This window comes from Coregonus clupeaformis, chromosome 13 (genome assembly GCF_020615455.1).
Source record: "Coregonus clupeaformis isolate EN_2021a chromosome 13, ASM2061545v1, whole genome shotgun sequence".
Lineage (NCBI taxonomy): Eukaryota > Metazoa > Chordata > Actinopteri > Salmoniformes > Salmonidae > Coregonus > Coregonus clupeaformis.
Genome location: NC_059204.1, coordinates 55040269 through 55064453, shown reverse-complemented (window position 1 = coordinate 55064453; position 24185 = coordinate 55040269). Strand labels below are relative to the sequence as shown.

General features: G+C 43.9%; 1 protein-coding gene across 2 annotated transcripts in view; it reads left to right on the top strand.

The window, feature by feature from the left end:
- Positions 1–19188, top strand: part of st6gal1 (ST6 beta-galactosamide alpha-2,6-sialyltranferase 1) — a 134218-nt gene extending 115030 nt beyond the window's left edge. For both annotated transcript variants that reach the window (XM_041894629.2, XM_041894630.2), the window contains 2 exons: positions 11177–11351; positions 16973–19188. In XM_041894629.2, the coding sequence (XP_041750563.1) occupies positions 11177–11351; positions 16973–17250 (453 nt within the window). In that variant the 3' untranslated portion in view covers positions 17251–19188. The remainder of the gene's footprint in view (positions 1–11176; positions 11352–16972) is intronic.
- The last annotated feature ends 4997 nt before the right edge of the window (positions 19189–24185 follow it).

The following is a 24185-nucleotide window of genomic DNA, read 5'->3' as shown; positions in this document are numbered from 1 at the left end:
GTGGGAAATCAACTCACCAGTCAGTCTATTGTGCGTATTGGACATTCATATTGCAATGTATAGTGCATTTGGAAAGTATTCAGACCCGTTGACTTTTTCCACATTTTGTTACGTTACAGCCTTATTCTAAAATGGATTAAATTGTTTTTTCACCTCATCAATCTACACACAATCAAATCAAATTGTATTGGCCACATGTGCCGAATACAACAGGTGTAGACATTACAGTGAAATGCTTACAGCCCTTAACCAACAATGCATTTATTTTTTATAAAAAAGTTTTTAAAAAATTGAGGGCCTTCCTCTGACACCGCCTGGTATTGAGGTCCTGGATGGCAGGAAGCTTGGCCCCAGTGATGTACTGGAACGTACGCACTACCCTCTGTAGTGCATTGCGGTCGGAGGCCGAGCAGTTGCCATACCAGGCGGTGATGCAACCAGTCAGGATGCTCTCGATGGTGCAGCTGTATAATTTTTTGAGGATCTGAGGACCCATGCCAAATCTTTTCAGTCTCCTGAGGGGGAATAGGCTTTGTCGTGCCCTCTTCACGACTGTCTTGGTGTGTTTGGACCATGATAGTTCGTTGGTGATGTGGACACCAAGGAACTTGAAGCTCTCAACCTGTTCCACTACAGCCCCGTCGATGAGAATGGGGGCGTGCTCAGTCCTCTTTCTTTTCCTGTAGTCCACAATCATCTCCTTTCCCTTGGTCACGTTGAGGGAGAGGTTATTATCCTGGCACCACACGGCCAGGTCTCTGACCTCCTCCCTATAGGCTGTCTCATCATTGTCGGTGATCAGGCCTACCACTGTTGCGTCGTCTGCAAACTTAATGATGGTGTTGGAGTCGTGCCTGGCCATGCAGTCATGGGTGAACAGGGAGTACAGGAGGGGACTGAGCACACACCCCTGAGGGGCCCCCGTGTTGAGGATCAGTGTGGCAGATGTGTTGTTACCTACCCTTACCACCTGGGGGCGGCCCATCAGGAAGTCCAGGATCCAGTTGCAGAGGAAGGTATTTAGTCCCAGGATCCTTAGCTTAGTGATACCCCATAATGACAAAGCAAAAACAGGTTTTTAGAATTTCTTGCAAATGTATTACAAATAAAGAAACGGAAATATCACATTTCAGACTCTGTACTCAGTACTGTGTTGAAGCACCTTTGGCAGCGATTACAGCCTTGAGTATTCTTGGGTATGACACTACAAGCTTGGCACACCTGTATTTGGGGAGTTTCTCCCATTCTTCTCTGCAGATCCTCTCAAGCTGTCAGGTTGGATGGGGAGTGTCACTGCACCGCTATTTTCAGGTCTCTCCAGAGATGTTCGATCGGGTTCAAGTCCAGGCTCTGGCTGGGCCAGTCAAGGACATTCAGAGACTTGTCCCGAAGCCACTCCTGCGTTGTCTTTGCTGTGTGCTTAGGGTCATTGTCCTGTTGGAAGGTGAACCTTCGCCGCAGTCTGAGGTCCTTCATCTTTCCCTCGATCCTGACTAGTCTCCCAGTCCCTGCCGCTGAAAAACATCCCAACAGCATGAAGCTGCCACAACCATGCTTCACCGTAGGGATGGTGCCAGGTTTCCTCCAGGCGTGACGCTTGGCATTCAGGCCAAAGAGTTCAATCTTTGTTTCATCAGGCCAGAGAATCTTATTTCTCATGGCCAGGGTCCTTTAGGTGCCTTTTGGCAAACTCCAAGCGGGCTGTCATGTGCCTTTTACTGAGGAGTGGCTTCCATCTGGCCACTCTACCATAAAGCCCTGTTTGCTACAGAGATGGTTGTCCTTCTGGAAGGTTCTCCCATCTCCACAGAAGAACTCTGTCAGAGTGACCATCGGGTTCTTGGTCACCTCCCTGACCAAGGCCCTTCTCCCCCGATTGCTCAGTTTGGCCGGGCGGCCAGCTCTTGGAAGAGTCTTGGTGGTTCCAAACTTCTTCCGTTTAAGAATGATGGAGGCCACTGTGTTCTTGGGGACCTTCAATGCTGCAGATAAAAAATATATAAAAAAACGTTTCATTAATGTCTAAACCTATTTTCGCTTTGTCATTATGGGGTATTGTGGGTAGATTGATGAGGAAAAACATTTTATTCAATCCATTTTAGAATAAGGCTGCAACTTAACAAAATGTGGAAGAAGTCAAGGGGTCTGAATACTTTCCGAACGCACTGTATAGCCTGACCTATGGATCTTGGGTTCATGAAATTAGGTATCAGCCTCATTCCATAGGTAAGGCTGTACATTGCAATATAAATGTCCAATATGCACAATAGACTGACTGGGGAGGTGATTTCCCAGCCAAAGTCCGGCAATAAGAGCTATGACGCTAATATGTGTAAACACTTCACAGTTGTGTTCTCTGAGTGTCACTAAGTAGGCTGATACCCCATTTCATGGATCCAAAGAAAAAAAAAGCCATGCCTGTGCACGTGACATTCCCCACAGTCCCGTTAGACAGCTGAGAAGGGGAGAAATCGCTCTATCACAGCTTCCTGGTTTCCACCAATAAGAGTGCCCGGATGCACATTTGGACTCTGACCACTCCCACACCAGGTCGTTGTCGGCAGATGAAGACGCAAGCTGTCTGTGTGATGAGTGTTTAGTGGAGGAAACGGTGGAGCATATTTTGTGAACTGTGTGATGTAGATAGAGAGAGATTATGTGAAAGGGTTACAGAGGCTGGACGGGGTTGGGGTTTGGGTGGTGTAGTGGGGAGAGGAAAGGGGAGGGAAGTGGTGTCTAGGGTTCTTTAACTTTCTTAGAGGAACAGGACTAATGAAGAGAATTTAATGTAGGTAGGCTGTGACTGGCCTCACACTCCAATACAGTAGGTGGCGGTTTATGCACCTTAAAAGTTGGATGCGATCCTCCAACCCAATCCCGAAGAAGAAGACGTCGGACGTTTGGCTGCCGACCAAGTTATCAGTGTGTTTATTTTAGGAAGATTGTGTGTGCATTCAAGAAGTGAGTTGTGGGGGTTATTGTCGGGAGGGTTCATGCTACGTTATGGTGATTGACTGCAAGCAATTACCTTGTTACATCTATTCCCACAGGGGGCCAGTATGAAAAAAAATGGATAAGAGCGTCTGCTAAAGGACTAAAATGTAAAATGTAAGTCTGTAGCTGTATAGTACTGCTGCAGTCTATGTATATTTCAGATACTCCATGTGCATGTCATTTATAAGTGCCTGTATTGCATTGGATGCAGCAGTGTTTTGAAGTAATGTTATTCTTTAGAGATGGTTAACTCCTATAGCCTGTATGCACACTTTAACGCTGCATTTTCATAGTTCGCACTACTGTTAAGCCATGGCGAGAGATTCTAGATGTTTCATAGACTGTCCTGGGCGCTCCCGCATGCAGTCAGATTTATAATTCTGTGGCACCAGACACAGATCAGATAAGTTCTCCACCAGTCCTGAGAGAGAGGGACATACACTACATAACCAAAAGTTTGTGGACACCTACTCGTCGAATTTCTCATTCCAAAATCATTGGCATGAATATGCAGTTGGTCCCCCCTTAGCAGCTATAACAGCCTCCACTCTTCTGGGAAGGCCGAGTGGCGCAGTGGTCTAAGGCACTGCATCGCCGTGCTAGCTGTGCCACTAGAGATCCTGGTTCGAATCCAGGCTCTGTCGTAGCCGGCCGTGACCGGGAGACCCATGGGTTGGCGCACAATTTGTCCAGGGTAGGGGAGGGAATGGCCGGCGGGGATGTAGCTCAGTTGGTAGAGCATGGCATTTGCAACACCAGGGTTGTGGGTTCGCTTCCCACGGGGGGTATAAAAAATAATGTATGCACTAACTGTAAGTTGCTCTGGATAAGAGCGTCTACTAAAATGTAAATGTAAAAGGCTTTCCACTAGATGTTGGAACATTGCTGCGGGGACTTGCTTCCATTCAGCCACAAGAGCATTAGTTAGGTCGGTCACTGATGTTGGGCGATTAGGCCTGGCTCACAGTCGGCGTTCCAATTCATCCCAAAGATGTTCGATGGGGTTGAGGTCAGGGCTCTGTGCAGGCCAGTCAAGTTCTTCCACACCGATCTTGAAAAACCATTTCGGTATGGACCTCGCTTAGTGCACGGGGGCATCGTCATGCTGAAACAGGAAAGGGCCTTTCACAAAGTTGGAAGCACAGAATGTTATTGTATGCTCTAGCGTTAAGATTTTCCTTCACTGGAACTAAATGGCCTAGCCCAAACCATGAAAAACAGCCCCAGACCATTATTCCTCCTACACCAAACTTTACAGTTGGCACTATGCATCGGGGCAGGTAGCGTTCTCCTGGCATCGGCCAAACCCAGATTCGTCCATCGGACTGCCAGATGGTGAAGCGTGATTCATCACTCCAGGGAACGCGTTTCCACTGCTCCAGAGTCCAATGGCAGCGAGCTTTACACCACTCCATCAGACGCTTGGCATTGCGCATGGTGATCTTAGGCTTGTGTGCGGCTGCTCGGCCATGGAAACCCATTTCATGAAGCTCCTGACAAACAGTTATTGCGCTGACATTGCTTCCAGAGGCAGTTTGGAACTCGGTAGTGAGTGTTGCAACCGAGGACAGACGATTTTTATGCGCTACAGCACTCGGCGGTCCTGTCCTGTTCTGTGAGCTTGTGTGGCCTACCACTTTGCGGCTGAGCCGTTGTTGCTCCTAGACATTTCCACTGCACAAAACCAGCACTTACAGTTGACCGGGGCAGCTCTAGCAGGGCAAAATTTGACAAACTGACTTTGGAAAGGTGGCATCCTATGATGGTGGCACACTGAAAGTCACTGAGCTCTTTAGTAAGGCCATTCTACTGCCAATGTTTGTCTATGGAGATTGCATGGCTGTGTGCTCGATTTTACACACCTGTCAGCAATGGGTGTGGCTGAAATAGCCGAATCCACCCATTTGAATTGGTGTCCACATACCTTTGTATACAGTATATCGTGTAAATCTCGCCTGTCTAAGTAATTTGTTCTCTCTCTCGCCAGCGAGATGTTTATACATACTGTATACTGCTGTAAATGTGTATGCTGTTATGTGAATATCCCTGAATAGATGCTATGGCATTAATTCCTGTGTAGATATTCCTATTGCATAGCTTAAAACATTGCATATTTGTTCTTCCCCTTCAGAACCACAAGTCCATCCTATGTAAACTGAAGATTTGTGTGTGTGAGTGTGAATACTATAGTGTGTGTTAGTGATGAAGATAATAAAAGTCCTGGACTAAGAAGAATCTTTACTGTTCTTGCCGGACAGCCTGTAGCGAGTCAGAACCAATTATATCACATTAAGTACTAGTGGGTGAGGGCATTCACAGCCGACCGCTCAGACGGCTCCAGCTAGACATTTTTTACAATAGGTAAGGCGGTACATTGCATTATGAATGTCCAATACGCACACCAGACTGACTGGGGAGGTGATTTCCCACAAAGTCCTGCAATAAGAGCTACGACGCTAATGTGTGTAAACTCTTCACAGTTGTGTTCTGTGGGTGTCACTGAATAGGCTGATACCCCATCTCATTTATCCACAATCCATAGGACAAATCAGTTTAAATCCAAATGTGGCTGTACAGTAAAATATACGTATGCCCCCAATGCAATTATGAAGTCTAATACATCCACATTTGGATTTAAACTGATTTGTCCTTTGAAATTAATTAATCAATTGTCTTTTGCTGAATTTATATAACATTCCAAACATGTTAAGCATTATCTAGTGCAAATATGGCATCATTCCACTATTTGTGTCCGTTTCAATGCAGGACCTTTATTCTGAAGGTTAACCGCAAATTCCACTATTGTGGCTAATCTTTAGAGTGGTTAACTTCACATACAGTGCTGGCCGCTGCTGAAAACGACGCATCTCCAGATTAGCTGATTTTCCGTGTGGAGGCATGCATCAAAAGCTTGGGTCAGCTAGCTGCTACAAGGGACACATAGCCAGTGCACGTGCAGAGTTATTGAGGAGAAAGGATTAGCCCAGGGGAAAATGGCATCCCTTGAGTGGGCAAGAACAAGATGTACAGTGGGGAAAAAAAGTATTTAGTCAGCCACCAATTGTGCAAGTTCTCCCACTTAAAAAGATGAGAGAGGCCTGTCATTTTCATCATAGGTTCACGTCAACTATGTCAGACAAATTGAGAAAAGAAAATCCAGAAAATCACATTGTAGGATTTTTAATGAATTTATTTGCAAATTATGGTGGAAAATAAGTATTTGGTCACCTACAAACAAGCAAAATTTCTGGCTCTCACAGACCAGTAACTTCTTCTTTAAGAGGCTCCTCTGTCCTCCACTCGTTACCTGTATTAATGGCACCTGTTTGAACTTGTTATCAGTATAAAAGACACCTGTCCACAACCTCAAACAGTCACACTCCAAACTCCACTATGGCCAAGACCAAAGAGCTGTCAAAGGACACCAGAAACAAAATTGTAGACCTGCACCAGGCTGGGAAGACTGAATCTGCAATAGGTAAGCAGCTTGGTTTGAAGAAATCAACTGTGGGAGCAATTATTAGGAAATGGAAGACATACAAGACCACTGATAATCTCCCTCGATCTGGGGCTCCACGCAAGATCTCACCCCGTGGGGTCAAAATGATCACAAGAACGGTGAGCAAAAATCCCAGAACCACACGGGGGGACCTAGTGAATGACCTGCAGAGAGCTGGGACCAAAGTAACAAAGCCTACCATCAGTAACACACTACGCCGCCAGGGACTCAAATCCTGCAGTGCTAGACGTGTCCCCCCTGCTTAAGCCAGTACATGTCCAGGCCCGTCTGAAGTTTGCTAGAGTGCATCCAGAAGAGGATTGGGAGAAAGTCATATGGTCAGATGAAACCAAAATATAACTTTTTGGTAAAAACTCAACTTGTCGTGTTTGGAGGACAAAGAATGCTGAGTTGCATCCAAAGAACACCATACCTACTGTGAAGCATGGGAGTGAAAACATCATCCTTTGGGGCTGTTTTTCTGCAAAGGGACCAGGACGACTGATCCGTGTAAAGGAAAAATGAATGGGGCCATGTATCGTGAGATTTTGAGTGAAAACCTCCTTCCATCAGTAAGGGCATTGAAGATGAAACGTGGCTGGGTCTTTCAGCATGACAATGATCCCAAACACACCGCCCGGGCAACGAAGGAGTGGCTTCGTAAGAAGCATTTCAAGGTCCTGGAGTCTCCAGATCTCAACCCCATAGAAAATCTTTGGAGGGAGTTGAAAGTCTGTGTTGCCCAGCGACAGCCCCAAAACATCACTGCTCTAGAGGAGATCTGCATGGAGGAATGGGCCAAAATACCAGCAACAGTGTGTGAAAACCTTGTGAAGACTTACAGAAAACGTTTGACCTGTGTCATTGCCAACAAAGGGTATATAACAAAGTATTGAGAAACTTTTGATATTGACCAAATACTTATTTTCCACCATAATTTGCAAATAAATTCATTAAAAATCCTACAATGTGATTTTCTGGAGAAAAAAAATCTCATTTTGTCTGTCATAGTTGACGTGTACCTATGATGAAAATTACAGGCCTCTCTCATCTTTTTAAGTGGGAGAACTTGCACAATTGGTGGCTGACTAAATACTTTTTTTCACCACTGTATGTCAGGAGAAGTACAGTATTATCATAAGGAGACGGGGGAGGAATGGAGGGGAAAAGAGAGGCAGAGGAGGTCGCATAGAGGGAGGAAGAGGGTGAGCTTGAATCGGTTAAAAATTGCGGGAAGAAATTGAGTTTGTTAAAGAAGAATGGTAGAACGTATAAGCAGAGTGAGCTGTATGCCGATTTGAAGACAGGTGGAGAAATGGAAGCGAGTGAAGGCGAAGTATCGGAGGTGGTAGGTGTGGTGAAGTTTTCGGGGCCCTTGGCTCACACCGAGGGTCAGGATGAAGAGGAGTCTGATGGTAGAAATGACATTTTGGGAAAAAGTGGACCCTTACCTTTTGGCTGATCCATTTGTGGTTTCAGGTTGGGTGAAAACAGAGTTGGGTGCTGTGGAATCAGTGAGGGTAACCAGAAGTGATCCGGTGATAATTGTTTGTGTTTCTGCTGGTCAGAGGGAGCAGGTGCTCCGTGTTAAACGAATGGGGACAAGAGATGTGAATTGTTTTGCTCTCAAGAAAGCCTGACAAAGTGATGTTAGGGTATATAAGTTATCCTGTACCGAATACATTACGTTGTTACAGGTGTCAAGCTTATGGGCATGTGGCAGCAGTGTGTAGGAGGGATGTTCCTAGGTGTGAGAAGTGTGCAGAAGGGCATGAGGCAAAGGAATTTGTAGCATTGGAGAGAGTAGTAGTATGTGTTAAGTGTAGGGGTGCTCATGGGGCTGGGGATCAGAAATGTCCCGTGCGAGAGAGGCATGTTGAAGTTTCCAGGGTTAGAGTAGTGCAGAAGTTATTGTATGCTGAGGCTAGAAGAAAGTAGAGGAAGATGGGGCAAGGGGGAGGGATCATGAGAGGAGTGATGTGAGTAGTAGCTCTGTACCAGTACAGAGGGATAGGCCAACAAGTTATATATGCTTCAGTAAGATTAGATTTTTAGCGTTTATAACAATGGTTATCAACTGTATTGCAGGGATGGAACGTAAGTCGCAGAAAATTGAGTTTGTGGTGGCAGCTGCAGAGAGGAATGTGTGTGTACGAGACTTGACGTCAGAAGAGTTACAGGGTGTGTTGAGTGGTTGTGCCCGTCCTTTCAGGCTGTTGGCCTGAGGTAGGACTAGATAGATTTAATTAGTGGAGTGGGTGGTGGGTTTTTAGTGAGTGTAGGGTTAGATTGTAGGGTATTTGTAGATTTTTTTTTAATTATTATTATTTTTTTTAAGCAAAGTATAAGGGAGGTATACTCCAGTCTAGTAGGTGGCAGTAATGCAACATTTATTTGATGCCAACCTCCATTAAACCTCATCGAAGAAGAAGGGACACATAGGTGAACGAATATATTTGATAGCTATTCATCTGATTTGATAAAGTTGATAAAAATGCCATTAACTAGCCTGCTATCTTGAAACTGCTGGGGGAAGGCTAGCTAACGTTAGCTTACTCCCACCAACAGTTAACTTTAGCTAGCTAGCTAAGTCGACTCTAGCTAGGTTTCTAGAATATAAAAACTAGCTAGATAATTGGTAATTATATTGGTAGCTAGTTACTGACGATTTGAGCAGTTTTTGTCAAACTACTTTGTTCCCTTGCCTGTTTATTTATGCTTTTGTGACTGAAAGTTGGCATGAAAAATGCCCGTCCTTGTTTTACTGCAAATAGGCTGTGTTGTTTTCATATAATTTGGCTGATTAGGGGGCTTGTGCACATTTACATGAGTGTTTCATTAACTCAATTAACTGACTGACTAAGATCATTCTTATTCATGTTTTGGTTGCATTTCAGATGGAGTGGCATTGCTGACAGGCCAGAGTAGTAGTGATTTTAGGATCAGTTTTGCCTTCACACCGAGTACAATTCCATTGACAAGGGGAAGGTTATCCTAGATCACTATCCCTACTCTGAGACACTTTGTGAATATGGGCCCTGGAAGAAAGCTGTTGCCCAATACCTTGCACAGCAGTCCTTTCACCACAGGACCCTAGAGCAGGGGTAGACAACCCTGTTCCTGGAGTGCCGCAGGTACTGCAGGATTTAGTTTCAACTAGGCACCACACCAGGGATGCGTTTTCCCCAAAACATTCTTGTACGTTCTTGAACAGACTGAGATACATTTGCTCCGTTTGGTGGGTGTGCCGTGGTGGCGCTTGAAGCAATGAGTGAAGTATTTAAAGGGCAGCAGTGTATTTTGAACCCACAACCCAACCCCTCCCCGCTACCTAGAAAATAATGGTTTATGATAATTGCAGTTTAGTTCATTAGCTAGCTAGCTAAGTGTAAAACTGAGTCTGGCTGTAAAACGCAGCTAGCTAGATAACTCCACTTTATCAGTTGTGGCCAAGCTAGCTAGCTTGATACTCAGTAATGTTAGCTTACCATGCTTTTCAGGACATTCGTCTCGCCAATCCCAGTCGACTCCTTCTTGCCTACTCTCGTCTCTTGGTCTTCTTCTAGGTTCAAAACGATATGGTTGTAGTCCGGTGCCTTATTGTCAAAAGCAACCCACTCGTAACACACCCACCTGGTGCAGTCAATGGCTCAGTGTTCCAAAGCTGTTCACCTGTTTCACCTAATGGCTCAGTGTTCAATTTGTTATTTTTATGTATTTTTATGATGCACGTGCAGCACAGCAGCATATAATAGATTTTATCTCCAATTTCCCTCCAGAAAGTGACATATCATATTTATACATAGCTATATGTGCTACACATTATTGTTTGTGGGGTGCTAATGTGAAACATGGCCTTTAAACTTTGAACACGTTCTGTCATACTGAATGCAGCCCAGGCAAATGCAATCGATCATCGCGTCGTGGTATTGATCAACCAATGGTGTGTTAGATAACACCCGCATATGTTTGCTTGACACCCCCACATAATCATATTGGAGGAAGAAATACAGAAATAAATAAATAAATGAAGAAATAATATAAATGAATAAAATTAAAGAAAGTGGGATTAATTATTTAAATAATTATTTATCTATTTATGTGTTATTTAAAAAAATATATATCTATGTGTGGATTTAGTTACTTATTCATGTTTTTATCTACTTATGTGCATTTATCTATTTATTCCTTTCATTCTAATTGCAGCAGCTTTGGTCCTCCATATAATGCAGGGCTCATCTGTGAAAGAGACCGTGGACTCAGCATGACTCCCTGCTTAAATAAAGGTTAAATAAACGAGTCCACCGTTTTGTTTACAATGTTACTACCACTTTTCAGATCCAAAGAAATAAATGTGTGTCCTTATGTGTGTGAAAAAGTAATATGAATATAAAATCAAAGTTTACTTGTCATGTGCACAGGATACAGCGTAGTGTGTACACAGTATAAAATAATGCTTAAAAGAGTAGTTCCCTGACTGGGAATCGAACCCGGGCTGCGGCAGTGAGGGTGCCGAATCCTAACCAGGGAGTGGTAGATGTTGTTGAATATTGAACTTAAACAACATGGACAGAAAGTACCAAAACAAAAACCTCTTCTTCTCTTCTCAACTTGCTCCCTGTCACTTTCTCCTCTCCTTCCCTCTCTCCCTTACCACCCCACCCACCCATTGCCCTTTCTCAGTGGTACAACAAGACTGACTACCCCATCTTCGCCCAGTACCAGCGGTACAGGAGGCTCCACCCCCTCCAGCCCTTCTACATCCTGCACCCCTGCTTTGAGTGGCAGCTATGGCAGCGAATCCAGGACAACATGGCCGAGCCCATCCAGAAGAACCCGCCCTCCTCTGGACTGCTAGGTAAACTATACAGTGAATTCTACTAACCTTCTGGTTACCATATAGAGATCAAGGCAGATCAGGGGTGGATCTCAATAGTCTGTCAAATCAAATGTTATTTGTCACATGCTTCGTAAACAACAGGTATAGACTAACAATGAAATGCTTACTTATGGGCCCTTCCAAACAATGCAGAGAGAAAAATATATACACTACCAGTCAAAAGGGCGGCAGGTAGCTTAGTGGGTAAGAGCGTTGTGCCAGTAACCGAAAGGTCGCTGGTTCTAATCCCAGAGCCGACTAGGTGAAAAATCTGTCGATGTGCCCTTGAGCAAGGCACTTAACCCTAATTGCTCCTGTAAGTCGCTCTGGATAAGAGCGTCTGCTAAATGACTAAAAAAAAGTTTGGACATACCTACTCATTCAAGGGTGTTTCTTTATGTTTACTATTTTTTACATTGTAGAATAATAGTGAAGATATCAAAACTATAAAATAACAAAAATGAAATCATGTAGTAACCAAAAAAGTGTTAAACAAATCAAAATATATTTTATATTTGAGATTCTTCAAATAGCCACCCTTTGCCTTGATGACAGCTTTGCACACTCTTGGCATTCTCTCAACCAGCTTCATGAGGTAGTCACATGGAATGCATTTCAATTAACAGGTGTGCCTTCTTAAAAGTTAATTTGTGGAATTTATTTCCTTCTTAATGTGTTTGAGCCAATCAGTTGTGTTGTGAAAAGGTAGGGGGGACTACAGAAGATAGCCCTATTTGGTAAAAGACAAAGTCCATATTATGGCAAGAACAGCTCACATAAGCAAAGAGAAACGACAGTCCATCATTACTTTAAGACATGAAGGTCAGTCAATACTGAACATTTCAAGAACTTTGAAAGTTTCTTCAAGTGCAGTCACAAAAACCATCAAGCGCTATGATGAAACTGGCTCTCATGAGGACCGCCACAGGAATGGAAGACCCAGAGTTACCTCTGCTGCAGAGGATACGTTCATTAGAGTTACCAGCCTCAGAAATTGAAGCCCAAATAAATGCTTCACAGAGTTCAAGTAACAGACACATCTCAATATCAACTGTTCAGAGGGGACTGTATGAATCAGGTCTTCATGGTAGAATTGCTGCAAAGAAACACTACTAAAGGACACCAATAAGAAGAAGAGACCTGCTTGGGCCAAGAAACACAAGCAATGGACATTAGACCGGTGGAAATGTGTCCTTTGGTCTGGAGTCCAAATTGGAGATTTTTGGTTCCAACCGCCGTGTCTTTGTGAGACGCTGTGTGGGTGAACGGATTATCTCTGCATGTGTAGTTCCCACCGAAAAGCATGGAGAGGAGGTGTTATGATGTGGGGGTGCTTTGCTGTTGACACTGTCTGTGATTTATTTAGAATTCAAAGCACACTTAACCAGCATGGCTACCAAATCAAATCAAATCAAATGTTATGTCAAACGTTTCAGGTAGCCTTCCACAAGCTTCCCACAATAAATTGGGTGAATTTTGGCCCATTCCTCCTGACAGAGCTGGTGTAACTGAGTCAGGTTTGTAGGCCTCCTTGCTCGCACACGCTTTTTCAGTTCTGCCCACAAATTTTCTATAGGATTGAGGTCAGGGCTTTGTGATGGCCACTCCAATACCTTGACTCTGTTGTCCTTAAGCCATTTTGCCACAACTTTGGAAGTATGCTTGGGGTCATTGGCCATTTGGAAGACCCATTTGTGACCAAGCTTTAACTTCCTGACTGATGTCTTGAGATGTTGCTTCAATATATCCACATAATTTTCCTTCTTCATGATGCCATCTATTTTGTGAAGTGCACCAGTCCCTCATGCAGCAAAGCACCCCCACAGCATGATGCTGCCACCCCCGTGCTTCACGGTTGCGATGGTGTTCTTCAGCTTGCAAGCAGCCCCCTTTTTCCTCCAAAAATAACGATGGTCATTATGGCCAAACAGTTCTATTTTTGTTTCATCAGACCAGAGGACATTTCTCCAAAAAGTACGATCTTTGTCCCCATGTGCAGTTGCAAACCGTAGTCTGGCTTTTTTATGGCGGTTTTGGAGCAGTGGCTTCTTCCTTGCTGAGCGGCCTTTCAGGTTATGTCGATATAGGACTTGTTTTACTGTGGATATAGATACTTTTGTACCTGTTTCCTCCAGCATCTTCACAAGGTCCTTTGCTGTTGTTCTGGGATTGATATGCACTTTTCGCACCAAAGTACGTTAATCTCTAGGAGACAGAACGCGTCTCCTTCCTCAGCGGTATGACGGCTGCGTGGTCCCATGGTGTTTATACTAGCGTACTATTGTTTGTACAGATGAACGTGGTACCTTCAGGCATTTGGAAATTGCTCCCAAGGATGAACCAGACTTGTGGAGGTCTACCATATTTTTTCTGAGGTCTTGGCTGATTTATTTTGATTTTCCCATGATGTCAAGCAAAGAGGCACTGAGTTTGAAGGTAGGCCTTGAAATACATCCACAGTTACACCTCCAATTGACTCAAATGATGTCAATTAGCCTATCAGAAGCTTCTAAAGCCATGACATCATTTTCTGGAATTTTAAAGGCACAGTCAACTTAGTATATGTAAACTTCTGACTCACTGGAATTGTGATACAGTGAATTATAAGTGAAATAATATGTCCGTAAACAATTGTTGGAAAAATTACTTGTGTCATGCACAAAGTAGATGTCCTAACCGACTTGCCAAAACTATAGTTTGTTAGCAAGAAATGTGTGGAGTGGTTGAAAAACTAGTTTTAATGACTCCAACCTAAGTGTATGTAAACTTCTGACTTCAACTGTAGGTGGAGTTATTAAAGTGACTATGCATACATAATAAACAGAGAGTAGCAGCAGCGTAAAGGGGGGGGGAACTATGCAAATAGTTTGGGTAGCCATTTGATTAGATGTTCAGGAGTCTTACGGTTTGTGGGTAGAAGCTCTTTAGAAGCCTCTTGGACCTAGACTTGGCACTCCAGTACCGCTTGCCGTGCGGTAGCAGAGAGAACAGTCTATGACTACGGTGGCTGGAGTCTTTGACAATTTTTAGGGCCTTCGTCTGACACCGCCTGGTATAGAGGTCCTGGATGGCAGGAAGCTTGGCCTTAGTGATGGACTGGGCCGTACACACTACCCTCTGTAGTACCTTGCGGTCGGAGGCCAAGCAGTTGCCATACCAGGCAGTGATGCAACCAATCAGGATGCTCTCGATGGTGCAGCTGTAGAACCTTTTGAGGATCTGAGGACCCATGCCAAATCTTTTCAGTCTCCTTAGGGGGAATAGGTTTTGTCGTGCCCTCTTCACAACTGTCTTGGTGTGCTTGGACCATGTTAGTTTGGTGGTGATGTGGACACCAAGGAACAGGACTTTCTCAACATGCTCCACTACAGCCCCGTCGATAAGAATGGGGGCGTGCTCGGTCCTCTTCTTTTTCCTGTAGTTAACAAATATCTCCTTTGTCTTGATCACGTTGAGGGAGAGGTTGTTGTCCTGGCACCACACGGCCAGGTCTCTGATCTCCTCCCTATATGCTGTCTCGTCATTGTCGGTGATCAGGCCTACCACTGTTATGTCGTCAGCAAACTTAATGATGGTGTTGGAGTCGTGCCTGGCCATGCAGTCATGAGTGAACAGGGAGTACAGGAGGGGACTGAGCACGCACCCCTGAGGGGCCCCCGTGTTGAGGATCAGTGTGGCGGACGTTTTGTTACCTACCCTTACCACCTGCGGGCGGCCCATCAGGAATTCCAGGATCCAGTTAGCTTCGTGATGAGCTTTGAGGGCACGATGGTGTTGAATGCTGAGCTGTAGTCAATGAATAGCATTCTCACATAGGTGTTCCTTTTGTCCAGGTGTGAAAGGGCAGTGTGGAGCGCAATAGAGATTGCATCATCTGTAAATCTGTTGGGGCGGTATGCAAATTGGAGTGGGTCTAGGTTTTCTGGGATAATGGTGTTGATGTGAGCCATGACCAGCCTTTCAAAGCACTTCATGGCTACAGACGTGAGTGCTACGGGTCAATAGTCATTTAGGCACGTTACCTTAGTGTTCTTGGGCACAGGGACTATGGTGGTCTGCTTGAGACATGTTGGTATTACAGACTCAGACAGGGAGAGGTTGAAAATGTCAGTGAAGTCACTTGCCAGTTGGTCAGCGCGTGCTCGGCGTACACGTCCTGATAATCCATCTGGCCCTGCGGCCTTGTGAATGTTGACCTGTTTAAAGGTCTTATTCACATCGGCTATGGAGAGCGCGATCACACAGTCGTCCAGAACAGCTGATGCTCTCATGCATGTTTCAGTGTTACTTGCCTCGAAGCGAGCATAGAAGTAATTTAGCTCATCTGGTAGGCTCGTGTCACTGGGCAGCTCGTGGCTGTGCTTCCCTTTGGAGTCTGTAATAGTTTGCAAGCCCTGCCACATCTGACGAGCGTCGGAGCCGGTGTAGTACGATTCGATCTTAGTCCTGTATTGACGCTTTGCCTGTTTGATGGTTCGTCGGAGGGCATAGCGGGATTTCTTATAAGCATCCGGGTTAGAGTCCCGCTTCTTGAAAGCGGCAGCTCTACCCTTTACCTCAGTGCGGATGTTGCCTGTATTCCATGGCTTCTGGTAGGGGTATGTGAGGGAAAAAAGTATTTGATCCCCTGCTGATTTTGTACGTTTGCCCACTGACAAAGAAATTATCAGTCTATAATTTTAATGGTAGGTTTATTTGAACAATGAGAGACAGAATAACAACAACAAAATCCAGAAAAACGCATGTCAAAAATGTTATAAATTGACTTCCTTAGAATCTCAAATATAAAATATATTTTGATTTGTTTAACACTTTTTTGGTTACTACATGATTCCGTATGTGTTATTTCATAGTTTTGATGTCTTCACTATTATTATGTAGAAAATAGTAAAAATAAAGAAACCCTGGAATGAGTAGGCGTGTCCAAACTTTTGACTGGTACTATATACAGTGAGGGAAAAAAGTATTTGATCCCCTGCTGATTTTGTACGTTTGCCCACTGACAAAGAAATTATCAGTCTATAATTTTAATGGTAGGTTTATTTGAACAATGAGAGACAGAATAACAACAACAAAATCCAGAAAAACGCATGTCAAAAATGTTATAAATTGACTTCCTTAGAATCTCAAATATAAAATATATTTTGATTTGTTTAACACTTTTTTGGTTACTACATGATTCCGTATGTGTTATTTCATAGTTTTGATGTCTTCACTATTATTATGTAGAAAATAGTAAAAATAAAGAAACCCTGGAATGAGTAGGCGTGTCCAAACTTTTGACTGGTACTATATACAGTGAGGGAAAAAAGTATTTGATCCCCTGCTGATTTTTTACGTTTGCCCACTGACAAAGACATGATCAATCTATAATTTTAATGGTAGGTTTATTTGAACAGTGAGAGACAGAATAACAACAAAAAAATCCAGAAAAACGCATGTCAAAAATGTTATAAATTGATTTGCATTTTAAAAATCATACAATCCAACCTGGATATTTTTTCTTTATGGTCCTTCGAGCCGGATTATCCCCAGTTTACTTTCAACTGAACCCCCCCCTTCTTTCTCTACTACACCCCCTCCCTCTCCCCTCCCTCCAGGTACGGTTTTGATGATGTCCCTGTGTGAGGTAGTACACTTGTACGAGTTCCTGCCATCTCAGAGGAAGACGGAACTGTGTCACTACTACCAACGCTTCTACGACGCAGCCTGCACTTTGGGGGCCTACCACCCCCTGCTCTACGAGAAGAACCTGGTCAAGAGGATGAACCAGGGGCTCGACAGGGACATCTACACCCGCGGACGGGTAACCCTGCCTGGGCTCAGCACTCTCAACTGCACCCGGGGAGCTGAAAGTGTACCAGCAAGGACTGACTGAGATAATAAGAGAGATCATATTACAGTCAGAAACACACAACAGGTCGTAAATACAGAAAACACAATCATATTCACACGCAAGCTCAGCATGTATAACAATATAACTGACGAATTTATCATGTGCAATCCCTTCAGACAATCTCTAAATCATGGACTGATGGACATTGACAGACATGTACACATGTTTGACACTGCCATAGCTAAATGGAATCTTGCAACTAATGTAAATACTCTTTACTCGCTCAAACACGCACAGGTGCACAGAATTTCTTGTGACAGCACATGCAAGGAATCACACACATACATCATACAATGGACTGTCTGCAAAAAACCCACAAACACACAGTTCCTATGGCGATATTCCTCTTCCCCTATGTGTATATAAACTATAAGCGTAGTCACTCCACTGTGAGGCGCTGTTGTCCTGTCTCTGTCTCTCAGGTTGTGACTGAGGGCTGAGGGACAGAGAGAAGAGAGCAGCTCCTCTCTCATTACTGAAGATTGTCTCTGCATGCCTGCCTTCAGCTGCACTACCACACACCGAACCTACTGTACCCTACATGGACTAGTTGAAAATGGACTTGAAGAGAAACTGAGGAGACCGCATGAAGCTCTGAGAAGAAGAGTGGCATCTCTTGGATATGCTATATAGTCGACCATAGACCAGATGGAGATAAATCCCTGAGCAACATGTGAAGGTTAATTGCAGGAAGTGACTGGAGTTCATGCCATGATGCATGACAACTAAGGACGACCTAGAAATTACTGCATCAAACATGGACCTCCAGATACATTGGGTCACAGAGGTTGTGCGGTGACACACACACACACACACACACACAGACTAGCTAGACTAGCAGTCTTCTCGCTCATGAATGAGCCAACCATCCAGCACACCATGGACCAATGAGAACTGAGAACAGTTGTTCTGGATTGGCTGAGGATTTCGTGGGCATCTAATGCCCCCTTATGGGTGAACAACGAAACTGGATTGTTGTATTTCCTTCCAGGAGGAAGAAAAAATGTTTTGGTAAATAAAAAGCCCTGGTCTGCATCCAAAATGGCAACCCTGATCTAATCAAATGAAGAAAGGATATCTAGGACTGTGCACTTATTTACCTACTCTACGAGAACCAAATAATGCTTTATTTTTAATATTTTTAGGTTGCATTTTTACTGAGATGCATAATAACTTAATTTACACTTCCAAGGAGGCTTTATAGATTTAGAATCATTGATGTCATAATATTGGAAAAATAAGTAGAATGACAGTCAAACCCCTTGTTGTTTGCACTTCTGCTCCCTGCCTGCCAGCCTTTCTCCCCTACCCTGCCTGTTACGTGTCAAGTGTCATAGCATCAGACTATCTACCTGTTATCTTCTTGATGTGACATTATCTTTTGGAGAAAGTGTATATTTTATTAACTGATAACTCTGCACACTAACTCAGACACTCACACACTCTATCTCATCATTCTGCCCTCATAAGCTAATTCTATACCATCCTGCTCAGACAACCCCAGTCAACCTTCTACAGTGACAATTAACCATTAATGTGACTCCTGTTAATAACAAACCACCGCTCACCTCGGTAACACTGCCCACACGTTAGCCGCCCCTACGTTACAAAACGCTGCTACCCAGTATTGCACGAAATGGTTGCTAACATTGCCAATATGGTAGGGTTGCCGATACATTTTCAACATAAATACTACAGTAAGAATGATCCGAATAATGTATATTGACTTTGCATTTGTGTTCAGATGATTTGTTAAACCAACTGAATGAATGTGCTTCTGGTGTATGCCTTGTAGCACTGCCTATCCATACATCCACCATATTCCACCATTTCCCAACCAGCACAGAACATTCTCCTAATGTTGCCACAACATTGGGAAAGTAAGGCAAAAAATAATAAAGCTTTCACAATAACATTCCATCTGCTGTTTTTGTTATTTTTAGACCAAGGCTAGGGGTGTTTTTTTCACCCCTAGCCTTCCCACCCATACATCTGCAGTGTTAACGCTTAGTAACGTCAATAGAATGTTTACAGATGTTGTTTTATGGCTTCTTTGTACCACAAGGTGCTGCTTTGTAACTACCCTGAACACAAATATAAACGCAACATGTAAAGTGTTGGTCCCATGTTTCATGAGCTGAAATAAAAGATCCCAGAAATGTTCCAAATGCACAAGAAGCTTATTTCTCTCAAATTTTGGCCACAAATTTGTTTACATCCCTGTTAGTGAGCATTTCTCCTTTGCCAAGATAATCCATCCACCTGACAGGTGTGGCATATCAAGAAGCTGATAATTACACAGGTGCACCTTGTGCTGGGGACAATAAAAGGCCACTCTAAAATGTGCAGTTTTGTCACACAACACAATGCCACAGATGTCTCAAGTTTTGAGGGAGTGTGCAATTGACATGCTGACTGCAGGAATGTCCACCAGAGCTGTTGCCAGAGAATGTAATGTTAATTTCTCTACCATAAGCCGCCTCCAACGCCGTTTTAGTGAATCTGGCAATACGTCCAACCAGCCTCACAACCGCAGACCACGTGTATGACGCCGTGTGGGCGTGCGGTTTGCTTATGTCAACGTTGTGGACAGAGTGCCCCATGGTGGCGGTGGGGTTATGGTATGGGCAGGCATAAGCTACGAACAGTGAACACAATTGCATTTTGAATGCACAGAAATACCGTGATGAGATCCTGAGGCTCATTGTGAGGCCCATTTCTTTTAAGGTATCTGTGACCAACAGGTGAATATCTGTATTCCCAGTCATGTGAAATCCATAGATTAGACCCTAATGAATTTATTTCAATTGACTGATTTCCTCATATGAACTGTAACTCAGTAAAATCTTTGAAATTGTTGCATGTTGCGTTTATATTTTTGTTCAGTATAGAATGAAACATTTGTAGATGCTGGGAAAAGATACATAGATGCATTTCGAGATCTAGCGGCATTGGAAAATAAAATATCTTCAACTACAGTGTGAATTAACGCTTCAACCTTTATATATACTACAGTATAATGTGCTAGCTACACTGTAAAAAATGCAACTTTGAAAAAGTCCAAAGAGCTTAAATGTCCAAGTTGGCTGACATGGAATGCTCCACTAACCCACATAATTTTGCTCAAAGAATTTAAAATAACAAATTGTTGTGTGAACCTTTGCAACTCAAATAGAAAAAAGTTGAGTTTGCTGGGGCCGCACTTTACAATACTGTTGTCTGAAAATGCACATTTCCCAATGTGCCTTTCCGCAAATTATATTTCACTAATGTTATTACATTTAATTGTCAGGGACTAGTGTACAATTAAAACATACAACAGAGACTGAAATACGATGCCTGAAAAATTTGGTGGGTGCTTATATTTGTACAAGTGTGTGAAATGGAAATGTGTATTTTGCATACCCCAAGACCCCCTGAGACACCCTTGAAGAGTGGGGTCACAGCCAGGGTCAGCCATTAACAACGGCGTACCTGGAGCAATTAGGGTTAAGTGCCTTGCTCAAGGTCATATCGGCAGATTTTTCAGCTTGATGGCTCTGGGATTTGAACTAGCGACTAGCTCAACGTTCTAACCGCTAGGCTACCTACCGCCCTCAGATTGTTGTACATGTTTGTATGGTCCGTGGTTAGTCAAGACAGATTTGACCAGTCCATTAATTGGATCATGACAAACTAAAAAGGTGTCGAAAGGGACTTTACGTACAACATTAATATACTTGTCTTAACAAAATAACAATTTTACAACATCTATATTTCAATTTCAAAATAATTTCCACATGAACACATTTTTTCCACATTTTAAGTTGATTGAACTTCTCCCCAACTTGCCTCATTAGCTAGGTTTCCATCCAATTTGTGACAGATTATCATGCGAATATTCACAAATATGCATGAAACAATATGCGCATTTTCCCACCAGAGATGTGTTTCCATCAAACTGACTATTTGTGGATAAAAGGCTGTGTGTGATGACGTAGTGCACATAAAAATAACTTTTACCATTAAATTCCCATGTACCGAATGAAAAATACAAGTTAAATGGGTTCCCATCGCATTTCCAACTCTACTGATGGTTGTCACAAAAACTGTTGTGTTGTATAGCAAATGTGCCCACTCTGGTCTTGGCACATGCGCTCTAGCCAACAGCTGGAAGATGCGGTTTGGGTAGGCTACCTACAGTACATTGAGATTATTATGGATAAGAGCGATATTATTTATATTTGTCAAACGGCAGCCAAGCATTGATCATCATGTCACCAGAATAAGACCCTCAATATTTATTGGAAAGGAGCATCAAGCTCATCACCTTGCTCATTCACCACCGTGTGAAGTTCATAAAGGTATTTCATATGTAGCCTAATAAACTGCATGGTCTTCCACCAAGGAAAAGTAGGTTTTCTATCAGACATTCAACAGAAATTCACCGTTAGCCTATTTAAAGGTTGACAACAATTTCCATTCCTCTCTGATTACTATGAAGGATCGTTCACGAGCGAATGTTTTTGTTAGGGACCGGACAGATAAAGTAAAGTGTTGATTTGATAGAAATAATCAAATCATATAAAAATGCATTTAAATCTCGTTCGCAATTACCTTTTCATTGATTGTCATAGAAACATCAACACAAGTGCAAATTGTTCTAAAAACATCTGGCCTACTTTTACAACCTTTGATTTGCATCAAAAGTCATGTTGATTTGATAGAAATAATCAGGTTATATAAAATTGCATTTAAATCTCTTATCCTCAATACATTTTTCATGGATTGTAATAGAAACATCAAACTAAATCCAAATTATTCAAACCAGACCCTCAATGGAACTGACGCAAGCCATCACCGCCATACAAGTTTCGGCTTTACAAATGGTGTTACAGAATTACCTGCCCGTGACTCTTAGCAGACCATCTCACAGCCCTCTCACAGAGACAATATGTAACTGGCCCTTCACATCTCTGGCCCTAACCAAACTGTTAGGGACCAGGTTGCCAGGTGCCTTATCACACCATGGGGTCAGCCAATCACAGGCAGTCATCTTGGATTCCAGATCCCCAATTCTTGCCGCCCACTCTGTCTTCAAGTTTTTTGTCGATTGAAAAGGGGCATTTAGAAGAAAGGTGTGGGTCGGATAGTCGGAAATGGCGGCGAGTAGTGAGGACAAGATGGGTGTCAGTTCTGATGGTACGAAGCGGGAGGATGAGGGTCAAGGGCCGGAATGGTCGGAAGTGGAAAGACATAGGAAGAAGAAAGATAATGATACAGAAAGCAGTGGATCGTCTAGTAAAGAAAGCATAAAGAGGGCCAAGGTAGGAAGCAAGAGTAGTGATGTGTCGGAGTGGAATGTGGTGATGGTGTTTGATGAGACCACAGGGCCTCATTTATAACCACCTTTTTTTAAAAAAAAATTTTTTATGGGGGGTGGGGGAAGGAGGATTACTTTATACTATTCCAGGTATTCCTTAAAGAGGTAGGGTTTCAAGTGTCTCCGGAAGGTGGTCAGTGACTCCGCTGTCCTGGCGTCGTGGGGGAGCTTGTTCCACCATTGGGGTGCCAGAGCAGCGAATAGCTTTGAGTGGGCTGAGCGGGAACTGTGCTTCCGTAGAGGTAGGGGAGCTTGTCATGGTTTTCTAAGCCAGAACCCAGAAGCAGACCAGGACAAGGTGAGTTGAATGAAGGTGAGTATTTATTAACAGATTCAAAAAACGATGCAGAATAATCCAGGGGACAGAGCGGGCGGCGGAGATGAGTTGGTGGAGGTGCAGTGGCAGATCCAATAATGGCTCGGCAGCCGCCGACAACCAGGCAGGGGTTGGGTGAAGGTTCCGGGAGAATGACTGTAGATAGAAACAAACGGAGGTAAGTACACGGCAAGCCAACAAGGTGCAAAACAACAAAACTAACGCTAGTAACTCAGAGGCTGATACGCTGACAAACATACTGTTCATGGCTAACGATCCGGCAGGGAATGGATGTCAGGTCAGAGCTTATGAAGGGTGATGATCAGGACCAGGTGTGCCGATCGCTGATGAGATGCAGGTAATCGGGTAATCGGGAGATCTCCCGCCTAGCAACGTCGCCCGGCAACCAGGCAGGGAGTGTTCAAGAACCTTCAGGAAACAGGAGATTCAGAGCAGAAAAAAACGGGTTTAGCCTCAATCACCTGACTGGGAACAGAACGGGAACAGGCAGTCTTGAGGCAGTTAGCATGACAATCAATGCTCCAACTAGTTACCTTGCCAGTCACCCAATCGAATGTGGGATTGTGTTCTTTCAGCCAGGGGTATCCAAGGACCAGAGGAACATGGGAAGAAGGCAGAATGAAGAATGAGATAACCTCAGAATGATTCCCTGACAACAGCATCTTAACCGGTTCAGTCCTCATCGTGATTATTATTATACGTGCCAGACTACTGCCGTTCAGAGTGGTAGCTTCAATGGCTTCCGGTAATCGCTCCTTGGAAATCCCCAGCTGTTCCACCACGTCGGCATCAATAAAGCTTCCATCGGCACCTGAATCGACGAAAGCGTTAATCGCTAAACTCTGATTCCTGTTCATGAGGGTAGCCGGGAAACGGGGTCTGACAGGGGTATTGAGAGGTTGAAACTGGCTCGCTAAAAGTCCTCCCAACTTTAGCGAGCCGAGCAGTTTGACGGTCGCTGGGAACAAGTGGAGATGTAATGTCCCGAACTACCACAGTAGAGGCAGCGGTTGGTCTTACGTCTATGTTGGCGCTCCTCCTTGGTTAACCCGTGCCGCCCCACTTGCATGGGTTCAGAATCTGGAGGCAGGACCTCTCCACTAATCCTGTGTGGTGGACAATGATCGACGCATTCTGGTCCACCTCCTGACCCGACTGGAAACTGAGAAGCTGATTGATTGGACGGGCCCCATTGCTTCTCCCTCCTTCTCTCTCGAA